The following is a 19,833-nucleotide window of genomic DNA, read 5'->3' as shown; positions in this document are numbered from 1 at the left end:
TGGTCAAATGTGGATATTTATAGTAAGAATGGACTTAAATAGTTATCTGTTTCTCACCCACACCTATCATATCGCTTCATAATACATGGATTTAACCACTGGAGTTGTATGGCTACTTTTATGCTGCCTTTATGTGCTTTTTGGAGCTTCAAAGTTCTGGTCATCATTCACTTGCATTGTGAGGACAAAGAGCTGAAATATATTTTTTTACAAATCTTAATTTGTGTTCAGCAGAAGAAAGAAAGTCACACATCTGTGATGGCATGAGGGTGAGTAAATTATAAGAGAATTTTCATTTTTGGGTGAACTGTCCCTTTAAGGCCTTACTACTAATTGTTAAAGTTTACTTTTTCTGGCAAAAGTGTTAGAGATATAGTACATAATGTTTGAGGCACTTGAGCTAATTAACACACTTCCTTATGAGTGCAGAAGTCCTAATTTCAATACAAGCTGCTTATTCATGATTAGTCAAGTTTCTGGTTTAAGTTCACAAATCCACTTCATTGTACTCCCAACTTAAGATATTCTTTCGTATGTTGCTGCTGTGGGGAACAATTCTTTACAGCAACCTAAAGTTGTCCATCTGATCTGAGACCCCACCAACCAAACCACATGTTGCCTGCCTGTAAACAGCCTGTGACCAGGTTGCAGCTGAAAACACTATTGCTTTACAATAGAATCAGTACCTAACCACTCATGAATGTCAACCATCAACCTAAAATATGAGCTAATTCTGGTCACCTTCATTTCCTGAAACTACAGAAGAGGAACTTTGCTATCCTTGGCTCTATACAGACAGCAGAAAAGGTAGTTATGGATAGACCATACACAATCCTACTGCCTCATATTTCACTGCAAATGAGTAGAAGTCAAATGGGTGTACAACTCATACCTCATCCCTTTTCAACAGTACAAAACTCTAACCTACATGTTTTTCACAAGCACCAGTTTATAAACAAAAGTGAGATGTACATCACCAATAAATATCAGTTCAGAGATGCTAAGAATTTGCAATGTCATTTAAGTCAATAACATGTTTTTATGTAATGTTTACTCATGTATTGTTGCCAGTGCAATAAAAGCAGGCTTCTTCTCTCAGAACCACATCTAGTTTGGGGAACTCTGTCTGTGCACCTTTCATTGACACAGTCATGGTTAAAGCAAAAATGTGGGTCCTCAAAAAACACTTTGAGGGTTTTCCAAAGGAAAGTGACTTTGAGCTGAGAGAAGAAATTGTGCTGGAGCTCAAAGATGGAGGTATGGTGTTTTTAGATATTTGTCTTTTGTTGCTACCTGTGCTGAGCCTTGCTTATTTTTTGTTATTAGATGTGTTCCAGATGTGCTTGCGGAGGCTATTTATTTAAGTGTTGATTCATACATGAGGTGATGTATCCATGCTTTAAATTATAATGTAGCATTATAATGTAAAAATGTTTGATATTGCATAGTTTACTTTTATGCTGTATGGTGGAGTACAGTATTTCTAGATTTCCAGATCTCTCCCTCTGTTGCTTCCACAGAGCTCTGAGTAGAATGTGGATGAATGAGGAAGATGTACAGTATGGAACTCAGCGGGCAAAGTAAGGGAAAACAACAAATTTACCATTTAGATTGTGATGTATTTGTTATTTTTAAAGTTGACATCCTGTGGTGTGACATGCTATCTAAAAGTACTTTTAAACAAAAGCATTTTGATAATTAACTATTATGTATGCATTTTTTATGATCTCATATTTTGAGTTTACATGGGAAATTTGTACTAAAAATTAATTAGTCTCACTGCAGGACCATTTAGGATGAGCTAGTGAAGGCAAATAGGTGATTGAAATAGTGAGAAACTTAAAATAAATAATGACCAGTCATGGCACCTCAAATAAAATAAAAAAACTTTCCCTTATATATTCATATAAATTCATAACTTAATGTTGATAATAAAAAATCCGCTCATGGAAACGTTATGCATCAACTACCCATAAATTGTACTTTTGGGTACAACTAAAAAATGGACTGTTTTGGCACTGTAAAATATGTTTTAGCCTTCAATTGATTTAAAGGAATAATTCATCCAAAAAGGAAAATTCTGTCATTTACTCACTGTCATGCTGTGTTCCAAACCCATATGAATTTCTTTCTTCCATGGAACACAAAAGGACATGTTAGGCAGAATGTTATGGACAGACAGCTTTAATCACTATTCACTTTCATTGTAAAAGATGCAATGAAAGTAAATGTCAACGTCAGTAAGACAAAGGAGCTTGTGGTGGACTTCAGAAGAAAAGACAGAGAACACAGTCCCATCACCATCAATGGAGCACCAGTGGAGAGAGTCAGCAGCTTCAAGTTCCTGGGTGTCCACATCACTGAGGAACTCACATGGTCCATCCACACTGAAGTCGTTTTGAAGAAGGCTCATCAGCGCCTCTTCTTCCTGAGACGGCTGAGGAAGTTTGGAATGAACCGCCACATCCTCACACGGTTCTACACCTGCACTGTAGAGAGCATCCTGACTGGCTGCATCTCCACCTGGTACGGCAATAGCAGCGCCCACAACCGCAAAGCACTGCAAAGGGTGGTGCGAACTGCCAAACACATCATCGGAGGTGAGCTTCCCTCCCTCCAGGAAATATATACAAGGCGGTGTGTGAAAAAAGCTCGGAGGATCATCAGAGACTCCAGCCACCCGAGCCATGGGCTGTTCTCACTGCTACCATCAGGTAGGCGGTATCGCAGCATCAGGACCCGCACCAGCCGACTCCATGACAGCTTCTTCCCCCAAGCAATCAGACTTCTGAACTCTTGATCTCCCATGATCAAATACATCTGCACTGCACTTTATTACCCTTACTCTTATATCTCACACTGGACTGTCATAAATTATATTATTATTATATTATATTCTCTCTTAACAACTGACTATCAACCGACAGCCTGAATGTCAATACACTACAATACTGTACATTCTATATATACTATATATACTTTTTTATATATTGTTATTTTTATTTTTATTGAATAATGTGTATCTATATAGTGCGTATTGTATACTGTACAGTGTATGTTATTATTTGTATATTGTTGAGTGTAATTATGTGTATAACAGATGTTTAATTGTGTTGTGTTAATTTGATGTTATTGTAAATTGGTATATGTCTCATCACTGTCACGACTGCTATGTTGATCGGAACTGCACCCAAGAATTTCACACACCAATTGCACTTGTGTATATGGCTGTGTGACAATAAAGTGATTTGATTTGATTTGATTGAATGGTGACAGAGACTGTCATTATGCCTAACATCTCCTTTTGTGTTCGGTGGAAGAAAGAAATTGAATGTGTTTAATTTAACCAGGAAAATATGCACATTTTCTTATTTAAAGTAATTATAGGTAGTGTCATAAACATTTCATGAACATAATAATTCAAAAACAGGTATTACCAGTTTTATCAAAACTACCATGAAAAAATATCCTAAGTCATTGTTTGGTTGCCAAGGTGCTGAAGAGCAAGGACCCAGCATTTCCTGAGGGATGTTACGTGCTAGCTGATTGTGGGTGGAGAACACACACTGTAACCAAACTGAAGGGCCCAATTGGGCCCATCTTGACCCAAATAATACCTGAATGGCCCAAAGACATTCCAATGTCCTTGGCCCTTGGTTCCTTAGGGATGCCTGGGTAATGTTATCACTACTACAGCCAGAAAGAGATTTAAATGAAAGACAATGAAACAAAGACTCTCATTAGGAATTCTCATAATCAGGCTCAGTGTAAAAATTATTTGTGAGCAATAGCCTCACAAACTGAACTGACCTTTTTATATGTTATTGATTTACAACACTATTTAGTTTTCTAACTCACCCTCACCCTCACTAGTTTAACCGCTCTTTATGGCCTGGAAGAGGTATGCAAGGTACAGCCTGGTGAAACTGTGCTGGTAAGTGCAGCATCTGGTGCAGTAGGTGCAATGGTTGGTCAAATCTGCAAGATCAAAGGCTGTAAGGTGGTGGGTTCAGCAGGTACTGATGACAAAGTGGCATACCTGAAAAAGCTGGGCTTTGACCAGGCCTTCAACTACAAGACTGTCCCCTCACTGGATGAAGCACTGAAGAACGCTTCACCTGAAGGATATGACTGCTACTTCGAGAATGTAATTAGCCCACCAACTAACACTGCGTTGTTTTGTGTGCGTGTGTGTGTTATGCTGTCCAGATGGCTAGGCCCTTCTTTACTGCAGCACTGAACAACATAAAGTTAGGAGGCCGTATTGCTGTCTGTGGTGGAATAGCGACATACAATGACACAACACCACAAATGTGTATGTCTTTAACACTTTAATGGACACTGATCTCTTGTGGCTATTTATGAATCAAAGGCAATGTGTGATTTCTTTCTTTTTTTTTCACTTTTGAATGGTTGCACAGAACAACCACTAGAGGACACACAGCGACAAGACACGAATTGACCAGTTTCTCATTGAATAACCCTTTTAATTAGAGAGAAAAAGCAAGCTGGGTAATGTAACTTTAGGACATTAAAACTGATTGTGGTGTCTCATAAAGATCCTTATCCTCACCATGTGATAATTACTCGGCAACTTAAGATAGAAGGCTTTATGGTGGCACAGTGGAAACACAAAGATGAAGAGTCTGTCAAGAGAATGCTGCAAAGGATGAAAGAGGCAAGTTAATTTAGAAAGGAACCAAATTGGTTTAATTCAATGAAATTTAATTTTTGATTAAACCTTACCATTGCCTCATAATCTGAACCTTACGTGAGTTGTGTAATTAGCATTACACTGCTTTTAGAAGAATCAGCCCGAAATGAGAAAGTTTTTGCTCATTATAATCGCTTATGTTTTAAGGTCAGACATTTTCAACCTTTTCATTGCAGGGCAAGCTGAAGACAAAGGAAGTGGTCACTGTTGGCTTTGAGAATATGCCAATTGCTTTCATGAGGATGCTGAAGGGGGATGGAATCGGGAAGGCTATCGTTAAAGTGTGAGACAAGATTTCCTCCAAGGCTGTATACATTCAGAAATGCATGTGTTTTCATTTTTAATCAGTTTAATTATTAATATACAAATAATTTACAGTATGACAAATTCCTCTATCTATAACGTATTTATGTTACAACAATGTAAAATTGAAACAGTGCAATTTATGAAGGCACTATTTTTACTTGATCTGACCCTTAAAACTGACTGCGTTTTCAATCACACTATGTAGCCACTTCAGTTATATTTCATTTTATTTTTGACAAATAAAACCAATTAATTCCGAGATTACCACATGAAGCACATTTTTAGGTTACCTGACAAGACATGTACTAATACCCAGTGTCCAGAGGACCAAACTAAACCCATCCCTAGTCCACTGAGTGATTTTTGCAGTAGAAACAATGTTACAACAAGAGTTTGGACTTCTTTTGGTCACTATTTTAACCCTGTTTAGGAATATGTTTACAAATAAAGCAATGTAAAGTCTCAGATTTTGGTCGGATCTCACTCCTCTCTGACATCACAGTGCATCTCAGAATCTTTCCATTTTTAGCAATAAATATAGTCATATATTATTACCAATATTTTGTCTCATTAATGTTTATAATTTCTATCATTAATACTTTGTGTTCTAGAATAAAAAATCAAAAAAATCATCATTATGCCACAAACAGTTACTACATCTGTAAATTATGGGAAGAAGAAGGAATCAGATCAAGAAATGATGCACACCAGATTCAAACTCATGTACTGGAGCTCATGAGTGGCACAATTTACAACAATGAATGACGAAGGGGGAGGCTACAGCTCTGAGTCCAATGTGTGCTAATATTTTTAGTCATTCCTTATGATTTACTTAGTAATAATGAAACATTATCACCAGACAGGTTTCACAACTTCCACAAGTCCTTAGGACATTTGAGAAGCAGATGAACTTAACACGACAGTACACACTTGCTTATGAGTTGACATGTCCTCCGTTCATTCCAGGCTACTAATTTTCACTCAATGTCTCATAAGGCTTAAGTTCTTAAGAAACACTCCTCTCTTTTGGCTAAGCTCAAGTGTTCAGGCCTGCTTCACTGTTGTTCACATATTAACTAAATGCTTTGATTTCTCATTACTGGAGATTATCCTTTTCTCAATTGTACAATGTACCTACCTTATATCTTCATTAGCATGAAGATCCCCTTTAGTTAAAGAATATAGGCCGATACTTCTGAGACATTTTTCTCCATAATTTGCCCTTTACTAAACAAAAGCTTGCATCAGTGCAAGAAAACTTTCATTCTCACTGGAAAATATAAACTCAGCAAAAAAAGAAACATCCTCTCACTATCAACTGCTTTTATTTTCAGCAAAATTAACATGTGTAAATATTTGTATGAACAGAAAAAGATTCAACAACTAAGACATAATCTGAACAAGTTTCACAGACATGTGACTAACAGAAATGGAATAATGTGTCCCTGAACAAGGGGGGGGGGTTAAATCAAAAGTAACAGTCAGTATCTGGTGTGGCCACCAGCTGCATTAAGTATTGCAGTGCATCTCCTCTTCATGGACTTCACCAGATTTGCCAGTTCTTGCTGTGAGATGTTACACCACTCTTCCACCAAGGCACTTGCAAGTTCCCGGACATTTCTGGGGGGAATGGTGCTTGCCCTCACCCTCTGATCCAACAGGTCCCAGATGTGCTCAATGGGACTGAGATCCGGGCTCTTCGCTGGCCATGGCAGAACACTGACATTCCTGTCTTGCAGGAAATCAGAATGAGCAGTATGGCTGGTGGCATTGTCATGCTGGAGGGTCATATCAGAATGAACCTGCAAGAAGGGTACCACATGAGGGAGGAGGATGTCTTCCCTGTAACGCACAGCGTTGAGATTGCCTGCAATGACAACAAGCTCAGTCCAATGATGCTGTGACACACCGCCCCAGACCATGACGGACCCTCCACCTCCAAATCCATCCCACTCCAGAGTACAAGCCTCGGTGTAACGCTCATTCCTTTGACGATAAACACGAGTCCGACCATCACCCTTGGTGAGACAAAACCGCGACTCGTCAGTGAAGAGCACTTTTTGCCAGTCCTGTCTGGTCCAGCGAAGGTGGGTTTGTGCCCATAGGCGAAGTTGTTGCCAGTGATGTCTGGTAAGGACCTGCCTCACAATAGGCCTACAAGCCCTCAGTCCAGCCTCTCTCAGCCTATTGCGGACAGTCTGAGCACTGGTGGAGGGATCGTGCATTTCTGAAGTTTTTATAACTGTGACCTTAATTGCCTACCGTCTGTAAACTGTTAGTGTCTTAACGACCGTTCCACAGGTGTATGTTCATTAATTGTTTATGGTTCATTGAACAAGCATGGAAAACATTGTTTAAACCCTTTACAATACAGATCTGTAAAGTTATTTGGATTTTTACAAAATTATAAAAAAATAATAAAAATTGTTTTATTCAAGTCAAAAATGTTAATTGACTAAATCAACCTGACAAATTACAGTATGTTACACCAAGGAAAGCAATTTCTATGGGTTAGATCAAGCAGAAATAGTTCATTGAGGTGATAGTTGCAGGTTACCACTTTTTTCAGGGACATAGTTAAAATTAGTCATAAGATGGAAATTAAACAACAAAATGACCTTAAGTTGCATATTACAGCCACTAGAGGACATAGTTAAAGAACAACAGGACATGAATTTAAAAAGCCCATCTCTGAATATTTGAGGCCCACCTCTGAATTCATATTAGTCATTACAAACGTGTGCCTGCAAGATAACAATATTATTAAAATTGTGTTTGTTGTCTTCAGGTCCTTTCACTCTTTTGTCAATTATTATTCTGAAGTTGTGCGATTAACATAGAAATCAGCCCCAGTGATTCTTTTAAATGAAATACATGAAGCATAATAAAAGTGTCCAAAAAACTTAATGACTCAACTCGCAATCAGCCTACCTACTACTTGTTCATGATCATGAAGGCAGATGCTGGTTTTGGGAACATGTCAACTGTCTTAATACAGATGAAGGAAGATGACACTGGGAAGGCTATTGTTAAAGTCCATGCATTTAATTCAATATCTATAATAACCATTGTATTATTAAATAAAATCATCAAACATTAATTTTTTGGTGTAGGAAGGTTTAGTAGTACATGGGTACATAAATAACCCTGACAAAGTGTTCACTTCTGTGCCAGTAGTTAAGAGGGCTAAACTAAACCCTCCTCTATCTTCTAAAAGCTTTTTTTTTTTTTTTTTGATGGACAAAAAACTATTGCATTTTCATGGTTTAATCTGATGCATCAAGATTGTCCTCAAATGTATGTGTGCATATAAAACAGTTCTTTCTGTTTAGTTCCCCACTGCTTAGCTAGCCTCTGTGACGTCACAATGCGAACAGAAATCCAGGAACCTGTCAAGTCATTCTGACTTGCTCAAAGCAAACCAGGGCAGTTTTCCTTTCAGTTTAATACTCTTTCGAAAGAAATGCACAGATTCTGCTCAGTAACGAAGTGACACAAAGATGCCACAATCACAAGCTACACAAAATATAGATATATCATAGTGCAATTAGGGTGACCAGACGTCCCCGTTTTTCGGGGACAGTCCCGGTTTTTGACGGTCTGTCTCCGACTGGAGCTGTCCCCGGAAATGTCCCCGTTTTTACTGCGCGTTCAAAACAGTCCGCAAAGTGAAAATACATGGCAAGAAAGGCGCTATTGAAGCCTACCGGCAACAAGGTTAATCGTGTGCTGTTTATTATGACCAACAGAGGGGGCTGCTCGCTGTAGCAGCTTTAAGTCATTCGTCTTCCTTTACTGATTACGTGTTCGTGCCAGTTTTGCCATTAAGAGCTGAACCAGGCAACAAGCGCAATTGAAAAGAATCATCATCAGCTTCGAGGTGAGGCACATACTAGCTATGTTATAAAGAAGTTATATTGTTATGTATTAATCCATTTAAAAGAATACATTATTAATATCATGGAAAATAAATGAAATGTATAATAAAATATCTGCAAAGAACAACAATAAATGTAAGTTAGCACACTACGGCATAGATTACATTGCGATTTGCTGGGAAATAAGTGACTGAAAAAAGCATCATAATGCATAAGAGTTGATCAAAATAAAAGGAATGATTACGAAAACAGGTTCATAGGAGATACCAAATGATATAACTGATAGAAACAGTTAGGTGAAATAGTGTCATTATTATTATTATTATACAGGTGCATCTCAATAAATTAGAATGTCGTGGAAAAGTTCATTTATTTCAGTAATTCAACACAAATTGTGAAACTCGTGTATTAAATAAATTCAGTGCACACAGACTGAAGTAGTTTAAGTCTTTGGTTCTTTTAATTGTGATGATTTTGGCTCACATTTAACAAAAACCCACCAATTCACTATCTCAACAAATTAGAATACATCATAAGACCAATAAAAAAAACATTTTTAGTGAATTGTTGGCCTTCTGGAAAGTATGTTCATTTACTGTATATGTACTCAATACTTGGTAGGGGCTCCTTTTGCTTTAATTACTGCCTCAATTCGGCGTGGCATGGAGGTGATCAGTTTGTGGCACTGCCGAGGTGGTATGGAAGCCCAGGTTTCTTTGACAGTGGCCTTCAGCTCATCTGCATTTTTTGGTCTCTTGTTTCTCATTTTCCTCTTGACAATACCCCATAGATTCTCTATGGGGTTCAGGTCTGGTGAGTTTGCTGGCCAGTCAAGCATACCAACACCATGGTCATTTAACCAACTTTTGGTGCTTTTGGCAGTGTGGGCAGGTGCCAATTCCTGCTGGAAAATGACATCTTTAAAAAGCTGGTCAGCAGAAGGAAGCATGAAGTGCTCCAAAATTTCTTGGTAAATGGGTGCAGTGACTTTGGTTTTCAAAAAACACAATGGACCAACACCAGCAGATGACATTGCACCCCAAATCATCACAGACTGTGGAAACTTAACACTGGACTTCAAGCAACTTGGGCTATGAGCTTCTCCACCCTTCCTCCAGACTCTAGGACCTTGGTTTCCAAATGAAATACAAAACTTGCTCTCATCTGAAAAGAGGACTTTGGACCATTGGGCAACAGTCCAGTTCTTCTTCTCCTTAGCCCAGGTAAGACGCCTCTGACGTTGTCTGTGGTTCAGGAGTGGCTTAACAAGAGGAATACGACAACTATAGCCAAATTCCTTGACATGTCTGTGTGTGGTGGCTCTTGATGCCTTGACCCCAGCCTCAGTCCATTCCTTGTGAAGTTCACCCAAATTCTTGAATCAATTTTGCTTGACAATCCTCATAAGGCTGTGGTTCTCTCGGTTGGTTGTGCATCTTTTTCTTCCACACTTTTTCCTTCCACTCAACTTTCTGTTAACATGCTTGGATACAGCCAGCTTCTTTGGCAATGAATGTTTGTGTCTTACCCTCCTTGTGAAGGGTGTCAATGATTGTCTTATGGACAACTGTCAGATCAGCAGTCTTCCCCATGATTGTGTAGCCTAGTGAACCAAACTGAGAGACCATTTTGAAGGCTCAGGAAACCTTTGCAGGTGTTTTGAGTTGATTAGCTGATTGGCATGTCACCATATTCTAATTTTTTGAGATAGTGAATTGGTGGGTTTTTGTTAAATGTGAGCCAAAATCATCACAATTAAAAGAACCAAAGACTTAAACTATTTCAGTCTGTGTGCATTGAATTTATTTAATACTCGAGTTTCACAATTTGAGTCGAATTACTGAAATAAATGAACTTTTCCACGACATTCTAATTTATTGAGATGCACCTGTACAATATTCAATATCTTTGTGTCATGACTACAAAGTGGAAAAAATCCCCAACAATATGAGGCATCTAAGGGGGCAATCCCCCCTTCAGAAATTAATTTCAGGCCCTGATATAATACATAGTGTAAGTATTTCATATTATTTCAGTTGTAATGCTGAGGGAAATGGTAGTCTCAGTCTATCTTAGTCTCAGATCACGCCTTGGTGAGTTTAGAGATGTTGCCACATACGGAGAAAAAGAAATCATATAGTTGGCTCGTTAATGTATCCCTTTTGTAAAATCCTGAATTTCAACAAATGTTAAAGGCTGAAATCAAAGTTTATATGGAGACCAACTGGTCCTCAGTATCCTCTGTGGGTGTGGCTTGGGAGGCACTTAAGGCAGTTCTTAGGGGCTAGATCATACATTATGCCTCAAAAAATCCAAAGCAGGAGAACTCATAGAGTTGGAAGGGAATATTAAAAGTGCCGAGGCAGAGCTGAAGCACTGAATGTCGTCTGATGGTCTCAGAGAATTGATCCGATTGAAATACAGATATAATACTATTTTGTCAAGGAAGGTGGAGTTTTGGCTATTCAGGGCAAGACAGTCATACTTTGAGTCGGGGGACAAAGTAGGGAAGCTTTTGGCTAGATACATAAAGCAGAGAGACTCTTTTTCTACCATTCTCTCAATGAAATCTGCTGGTGGTGAAATATTTACGTCTTTAATTCTGTCTTGATCTTTAAAGTTCCACGTCTTCATCTACTGATGAAGATAGTAGAAACTTTGTGGAACCATTAGAACTCCCTAAACTGACAACTGAGCAAAAAAATTCTCTTGATTCTGAGATAATCTTGGAGGAGCTTGGCGAGGTAATTAAAGCCTTGCCTACAGGCAAGGCTCTGGGGCCAGATGGTTTTGCTGCTTAATTTTTTAGTTAGAAGTTTATACGGAATTATTAAAGAATGGAAACTTCCGCCAACCATGACACAAGCCCGGATCAGTCGGATTCTTAAAAAAGACAAAGATCCAAGCGAGTGTAAGAGTTATCGTACAATTTTCCTGATCCAGCTAGACGTAAAAATATTGGCAAAAATCCTGGCTAATCAATTAAGTAAAGTTATGATGTCTCTTATGCATATAGATCAGGTGGGTTTTTTATTTTGGAAATATACGGGTTCGGGAACACTTTTATTGGATGGATTGTTACTTTATAGACATCCGGTAGCGACGGTACAAACAAATGGATTAATTTCAGATTATTTTACTCTGGATAGGGGCACCCGGCAGGGTTGCCCTCTTTCCCCATTATTGTTCTGTCTTGCCCTGGAACCATTAGCAGCTGCAATAAGAAAGGAGGATGATTTTCCAGGGGTGGTGGTGGGAGGTATGGCGTACAAGCTTTTGCTTTACACAGATGATATTTTATTATTTGTCTCCGACCCCACTAGGTCTATGCCTTGTCTTCACAGAATTATTAATACCTTTTCTAAGTTCTCAGGATACAGAGTTAATTGGTCTAAATCCGAAGCTTTGGCTCTGACAGCGTACTGCCCAGTAACAGCCTTCCAGCCATGCACCTTCCAGTGGCCCAAACAGGGCATTAAGTATTTGGGCATTATTCCCAGCAAATTTGTGTGAATTAGTTAGTTAATTTTGACGCCTTAATAAAAAGGTTTTCGAGCGATGTGGTCAGGTGGGCTTCATTACATTTATCTATGATTGGGAAGGTTAATGTTATTAAAATGAATTGTATTCCAAAATTCAACTACTTGCTACAGTCTCTTCCTGTAGATGTCCCCCTCTCTTATTTCAAGAAATTTGATAGCATAGCGAAGTCCTTCCTTTGGAATGGTAAACGTCCCAGATTACATTTCAGTAAACTGCATAGGCCGATTGACAAAGGTGGATTAGGCCTACACAAGATTTTGTTTTATTATTATGCCTTTGGTCTCAGTCATTTGGCTCACTGGTCACTTCCATCTAAGAGAGCCCCTCCCTGGTTTTGTATTGAACAGGATGTTCTTGCCCCTATTTTGCCATTGCAAAGCCTTTCTATCAAACTAACCGGAGAAGTTAAGTTACACCCCGTTAAATCGCATTTGCACAAAAGTGTCCAGAGTGTTTAATTCGGACATTTATTTAAATGTTGCCTCGAGCATATGGCTGAACCCTAAATTATGTATTAATAGGTCCCCTTTCTGCTGGTCAGAGTGGATTGTGAGGGGGGTTACTACACTAAGTGACCTATATGAGAGTGAGGTGTTGAGATCTTTTGAAAATTTGGTTAAACTTTTTGGGATTCCCAGATCTCAGTTCTCTAGGTATTTACAGCTGCGTCAACTGCTCTGTATTGTTTTTGAGAGTAGCACCCCCCTGCTTTTGAGGAGGGGTCAAGCAGAAGGATGGGGGTTAAGAATTTGGGCAATAGTGGGGGTTTAATGTTAAATGTGATTCATTATATATATGTTGTGGTTTTTTCTTTGTGATAAGTCTATGAATCAATACAAATCTTAATTGAAAAAAAAAAAACAGACTGCCGCTGTTTTGGTGGCAAGAGGGGCACCTACACAATACTAGGCAGGTGGATTTAATGTTGTGGCTGATCAGTGTATGTTTGTTTAGTTCACTTTAATGCCACAATGTAATCAACTGTATACACTGTAGAAAAGAATGAACTCATATAAAAGACGACAATTAAAAATGATCAACTTTACCTCTGTATCAGAATTTCATTGAGGCATATTCAACAAAGTATGATATACTATAGTTCATGACATTACTACATTCACCATGGTCAAAATACATAACATCCGAATTGTCCCCCTTTTTTAATTCATAGATAAGTAACATGAAATTTCATATTTACCACTGAACTAGAAATGTCCCTGTTTTTCATTTCAGCAATCTGGACCCCTTAGCATTTAGTGAGCTGATTCTGTACTTGTTTGTGGAGTAGGCGTGCAGCGGTGAGGCAGAGTCGCAGGACCTCAGATTTCCATCATCTTGAAGGCGGGGCTAAACGACAGCATTCATAAACTGCTCAAGTGATGCATGCTGCTACTGTGGCTGTTGGAGCTTCCAGCAAACGTACACAGCAGTCCATTAGAAGACATCAAAATGGTCCTCGTAATTGAGGATAAGGTAAGAACATATTTTTTAGCTGCCTACGTTGACTTTAATGTCTTTTTAAAGATAACAGAATGAAATGTGTCTTCTTTTGATGTCTAATGATAAAATAGCCTATATTAAAAACAATTTACTAATAGTTTCTTTTAAGTTACTATTTAAATATATAAAAATAATACTTCATGTTTGGATAGCAATATAATAACCAGATCAAGTCCTGAAACTTTGAAACATCAGAATCAGAATCAGAATCAGAATGAGCTTTATTGCCAAGTATGCTTACACATACAAGGAATTTGTCTTGGTGACAGAAGCTTCCAGTACAACAACAATACAAAAACAGCAACAAGACTTTTAAAAAAATAATTAAAATTGAATAAAAAATAGATAAATATTGAAAAGAAAAGTATATATAGAATATACAATACACAATATATACATACATACATATATATATATATATACATACATATATATATATATACACACACACATAGATACACATATACATATACATATATATATATATATATATATATATATACATATACATATATATATATATATATATATATATATATATATATATATATATATATATATATATATATATATATATACACATACATATATATATATACACACACACACACACACACACACACATAGATACACATATACATACATATACACATACATATACATATACATATATATATATATATACATATACATATACTATATATATACATACACACACACACACACATACATACATACACACACACATACACATATACATACATACATACATATACACACACACATACACATACATAGTGCAAATCTAAATACAAATTGGTTAAGTACAGTGCAAGGGAATGTAATGGCAGAAGAGGTAGGATGTGTTGGATAAATATAAGAAAGACTAAACTGTGTATTGCACATTAATTATTGCTCAAAGGGGCAGTTTTAACAGTTCATGAGATGGATAGCCTGGGGAAAAAAACTGTTCCTGTGCCTGACGGTTCTGGTGCTCAGAGCTCTGAAGCGTCGGCCTGAAGGCAACAGTTCAAAAAGGTAATGGGCAGGGTGAGTGGGGTCCAGAGTGATTTTTCCAGCCTTTTTCCTCACTCTGGAAGTGCATAGTTCTTAAAGGGGGAGCAGGGGGCAACCAATAATCCTCTCAGCAGTCCGAACTGTCCTTTGTAGTCTTCTGATGTCTGATTTCATAGCTGAACCAAACCAGACAGTTACTGAAGTGCAGAGGACAGACTCAATGATCGCTGAGTAGAACTGTATCAACAGCGTTTCCAAACATTCTTTAAGAAACACTCCTGAAACAGGCTGTCGGGACACAGGTGGACAGTGATGTCACATCATAAAAAAACATGCAGGGCGTACTATTTTGTTAATGGAGTCTGCAGAGTTACAAAGCAGAATCCATTTGTCTCACGACTCGGTGAATGGTCATATTTTCTAACTTCACAAGAACTGAAAGTAAAGATTGAGCATTTGCTCAATTAAGCAATTGCATTGATTTTTGGCTACTTTTTAAGCATGATCTAACACTTGATTTTAATCAGTGATTATCAATGATAAAGTGCTCATGTGTGTAAGCACCTGCAAAGTTATACTCGCACGAGCACGTGATGTGTTGTTGTGGAGTGTTTGTAGTGTTGTTGTTCCAGACTTGAGAAACCTGGGCATTAAACATTAATAAAGATCCAGTTCAAGCAGTATTAACTTTAAATTGCTCTGTGCTGCTGCTTACAAAGTCGTAAGGACGTGATTTAAATGAATGTAATCAATTAATATATAGGCTAATACAGATTTTCACCATTATATAAACACATATTTACTTTTTATGAATAAAAAAGTTCTTGCATAATTTATTATAGTAAGTGCGAAGCACATATACAATATACAATGTGCATCGCCGTCGAGACAGTATTTACTCCGCTTGCTGCACAGCTTCACCAGCAACTTTTATTGATGCAGTGTACTTACAAGGAAGTGGACTCTTAAATTATGCAGATATGGGCTGTTTTCCAAGCTATCAAACATTTAGTGATTTAGAAACTGTTCTGAGAATCTGTAGCTGAGTTCGGAATGGCATACTACCCATACTACTCTTACTACTTCTGCCATGTCTGTCTATGGCAGAAATAGTAATAGTATGGTAGTACGCCATTCTGAACTCAGCCAGTGTCATCCCCACTCCTGTAGATGCTTCCTGGTATAGTCCATAATTACGGGACTCCTCTCCTCCTTTGTGAAAGTCACTTTCACTCTTCTTAAAGGGATAGTTCACCCAAAAATTAAAACACTTTCATTAATTCCTTTCATCAATTACAACCCCTAATGGCATCCCAGATGTCTATGACTTTCTTTTTTCTGCTGAACACAAACAAAGATTTTTGGAAAAATATCTCAGCTCTGTTGGTCCTCACAATGCAAGTGAATGGTGACCAAAACTCAGAAAGTCCAAAAAAGGAACATAAAGGCAGCATAAAATTAATCCATACTACAACAGTGGTTTAATCCATGTCTTCAGAAGCAATACAATAGGTGTGGTGAGAAACAGATCAATATTTAAGTCCTTTTTAACTATCAATCTCAACCTTTGACCAGCCCCAACCAGTAGGTGGCTGAATGTGAAAGTGAAATCCGCTTCCACACCAGAATGTGAAAGTTAAAGTGTAGATTAACAGTTAAAAAAGAACTTAAATATTGATCTGTTTCTCACCCACACCTATCGTATTTCTTCTGAAGACATGGATTAAACCACTGTTGTAGTATGGATTACTTTTATGCTGCCTTTATGTCCTTTTTGGACCTTCTGAGTTCTGGCCACTATTCACTTGCATTGAATGGATGAACAAAGCTGAAATATTCTTTAAAAATCTTCATTTGTTTTCAGCAGAAGAAAGTCATACACATCTGGGATGGCATGAGGGTGAGTAAATGATGAGAGAATTCTCATCACAGCACTACGGCTCATTGTCCATTTAAATGAATCTCAACTATAGGGTAAATTTGGTGTTTTTGGCTTCACTCAATCCATTACTCCAGAAAAGAATGTGTCATGTTACATTTTTAAATGAATATCACCTTGCCCCTCTACCTCTCTCTCTCTTTACGCAGCCTGCCTTTGACAATGCTCTGAAAAATGCTGGTGACAAGTTGGTAGTAGTGGACTTCACAGCCACATGGTGCGGGCCCTGCCAGAACATCGCACCATTCTTTAAAGTGAGCATTCATACACCACCAAGTATGTCATCACATCTGGGATTCAGAGTGGCATCTGGAGATGTCATGATTCTAATGAGAATTCTATAAAAGCCTCCAGAATCATCAGGCGTGGCCTGGGATGTTGTGCTGTGTTGTCGGGGCAACTGCGGCAGAAGCTTCCTTTAGAATTAAAGCCTGAATCCTTAACAGAATGCAAATGAGAGATAGTATTATTAAAGGAAGAAGAGAGGGATGAAAAGAAAAAGAACAGATCATTCTAAGTGCAGATTCATTCATCATGCAAAGAGAAATACATAATTTATTTTGAGATTTTGGTGTAGCTGAGAACCAATGACATGACAAAAAGCAATCTCAGCCACCTGTATAAACCATATAAAATTTGCTGGCTGTTTACTCTTATTTTCACTTAAGTACAACTGAATTCATAAGTGATTTAGGAAATAAAAGAAAGCACATGCAAATTTCACTGAAAAAGCAAAAGGAGTGAAATATTGAAGTTCAAAAGGAAGCTCTTTGATTGTGAGCTTTGTGGTTTGCTTTTTACTACTGCCTCTCTTTTTCCATAGGCGCTGTCTGAAAAACCAGAGAACAAAAATTTAGTGTTTCTAAAGGTGGATGTGGATGATGCACAGGTTAGTATCCTGGCGTTTTTACTCCGATAAATAAACTCATCGCTCGACTGACTCTTGAATCAAATGAGCAAAACACCCTTGTACATAGTTTCACCTTTATTGACAAGGATGGTCGACATAGCATTTTACACAGCAACCTGATGTTTATGAGCAGCCCAGAACTGAATCTGTATACTTGCAGACAGACCAACCTTTTGCATAGGATGAAAACCGAACCCGCATGCATTAGAGCATCCCAGCACACCCATCGCTCGTTGTTGTTCTGCAGATTGGCTTGCTGATAGTGTGTTATTTGATACACAGGATAGCACTCAGAAGGGATATTGGCCGTCATTCAGCAATATCAGAGTTAGATCAGCACAGGGCCAGAATGGTACAATTCTGATAGTCTCCCATGTTGTTATGGTTACAAACAGTGACTATGATTACAATGCTGTGTTGAAAAGCAGATTAGGGGCTGAGTGTGTGTGTACCCGATGTGTGTATTGAAAAGCTGAATTCTCTGTAAATGTTAGCAGTTTGTTGAAATGTCATGGTTTTGCCTGACATTTAAATCGCAAGTAAGGATGGCAAATGCAAGTAGATTTTGTGCTGGTTTTGATGTTTATGATAACAGTCCACACATCCGACAATCCAGTGTATGGAGCTAAATTCATGACTGAAGTCTTTGAAGCATAAAAGCATGCTGAATTGCTCTAATCGAAAAAAATAAATGCATTGTATTATCAGTGCTTGCATTTAAATGCGTTGCATTTACAGTGCTTGCATTTTGGGAGGCTGAAATTTAACATGGTTGTATTTTTAAGCATTTAATATTTCATTTGGAAACATTTCACGACTAATTTCATTATTAAAAATTCAACAATAAATATTCACCTTTCAAAGTTAATTTCCAAAATATTCAGTTCATTTGAAAATAGCATCTAGATTTTTCGACAGGTAAAATTCAGCCCGTTCTATTTCTCTTAACAAAATTAGCTTCTTCAAATGCAGTGGTACACATTCAGTTGGATACTTCCACATTGGGGAGCTGCAGGAAAAGCAGCAGATTACCTATGCACAATCTCCATCTGATGCTATTCATTCTCACCAGTAGGTGGTGCAATGCAATCTGGTGTTGACTGCTGAAGACCAAAGCTACAGGTAGAGAGAACAGCCGTGTACGATTTGATAGTTTGTTTTTCAGATTGAAAAGAAATGAGCAGAAACAAGAAAACTAAAAAATAAAATAAAATAATATATTACAATAAAAATAATAAATGAATGAATTAAAAATTAATTAGGCCTAAATCAATAAACAATAGGCCTACCTTTGCACGAGTTGGTACAAAGTGGCCACATGATATAGTATTAAATTCAGAAGGAATGATGTCGGTGTTATACTGTATCTACGGGGAAATTGTCTATCTTGGTGCATTTCCCACATTCCTACTCTTTACAAACTCTCATCTTCCTCTCTGACACCGAAGGGTGCTGTCACGTGCACATTGTTATGCATTGATGATCAGTTTGGGTGCAAAGCGCAGATCTCCGCTTAATCAGTTAATGTTTGTACATTTACCCTATGTTAGTGCTTCCACCGCCCTATTGTGCACATTAAATAGGCCTGCCAACACGTTAACCTCTTTATACTTTTTATATAGTCTTCAAAGACCATAGAAGCTTGGTCAACCCACAGATGATAAATGAAACATTGCAAATGCACATTTGATGAACAAAGCAGTGATTGTGTAAAAACAGTAGATCGTAGCCTCCAGCACAAAAATAATTAAAAAACTATGTATTTCATTATGTAGTTAATTAGTTTGATTATTTAAGAAAATAACTTTTAACATTTCTTAGTGAGCTAAATTACAAGTATTTATAAAGTTATGCACAAATCTATGAATGAGCGACACTATACGGTCAGATTTCAGCACTTCACAATGGACAGCAACTCTTAAGAAGCACTTAAAAGTGCATCGCACATTCGTGTTATGTGCAGGTTTGGGAAATGCATGTGAAAAAGGAAAGACCATTCACAACTTAGCATGCAGAGAATGCTCTT

The 19,833-nt window shown here is 37.8% G+C and overlaps 1 protein-coding gene and 1 pseudogene across 2 annotated transcripts in view; both read left to right on the top strand.

Moving 5' to 3' along the window:
• The first annotated feature begins 1,151 nt into the window (after positions 1 to 1,151).
• On the top strand, positions 1,152 to 5,144 carry LOC127429334 (prostaglandin reductase 1-like; annotated as a pseudogene).
• Positions 1,233 to 19,833, top strand: part of LOC127429489 (thioredoxin-like) — a 46,970-nt gene continuing 28,369 nt past the window's right edge. Inside the window, exons 1-5 of one of the 2 annotated variants that reach the window (XM_051678560.1) lie at positions 1,233 to 1,383; positions 1,521 to 1,580; positions 13,675 to 13,914; positions 17,047 to 17,151; positions 17,721 to 17,786. In XM_051678560.1, the coding sequence (XP_051534520.1) occupies positions 13,825 to 13,914; positions 17,047 to 17,151; positions 17,721 to 17,786 (261 nt within the window). In that variant the 5' untranslated portion in view covers positions 1,233 to 1,383; positions 1,521 to 1,580; positions 13,675 to 13,824. Of the gene's footprint in view, positions 1,384 to 1,520; positions 1,581 to 13,600; positions 13,915 to 17,046; positions 17,152 to 17,720; positions 17,787 to 19,833 lie in introns of those variants that run through there. The other variant, XM_051678651.1, reaches the window with a different exon arrangement.

Source organism: Myxocyprinus asiaticus, chromosome 1 (genome assembly GCF_019703515.2).
Source record: "Myxocyprinus asiaticus isolate MX2 ecotype Aquarium Trade chromosome 1, UBuf_Myxa_2, whole genome shotgun sequence".
Classification (NCBI taxonomy): domain Eukaryota; kingdom Metazoa; phylum Chordata; class Actinopteri; order Cypriniformes; family Catostomidae; genus Myxocyprinus; species Myxocyprinus asiaticus.
The sequence above is the reverse complement of the archived record's forward strand: the minus strand, read 5'-3'. Positions and strand labels throughout refer to the sequence as shown.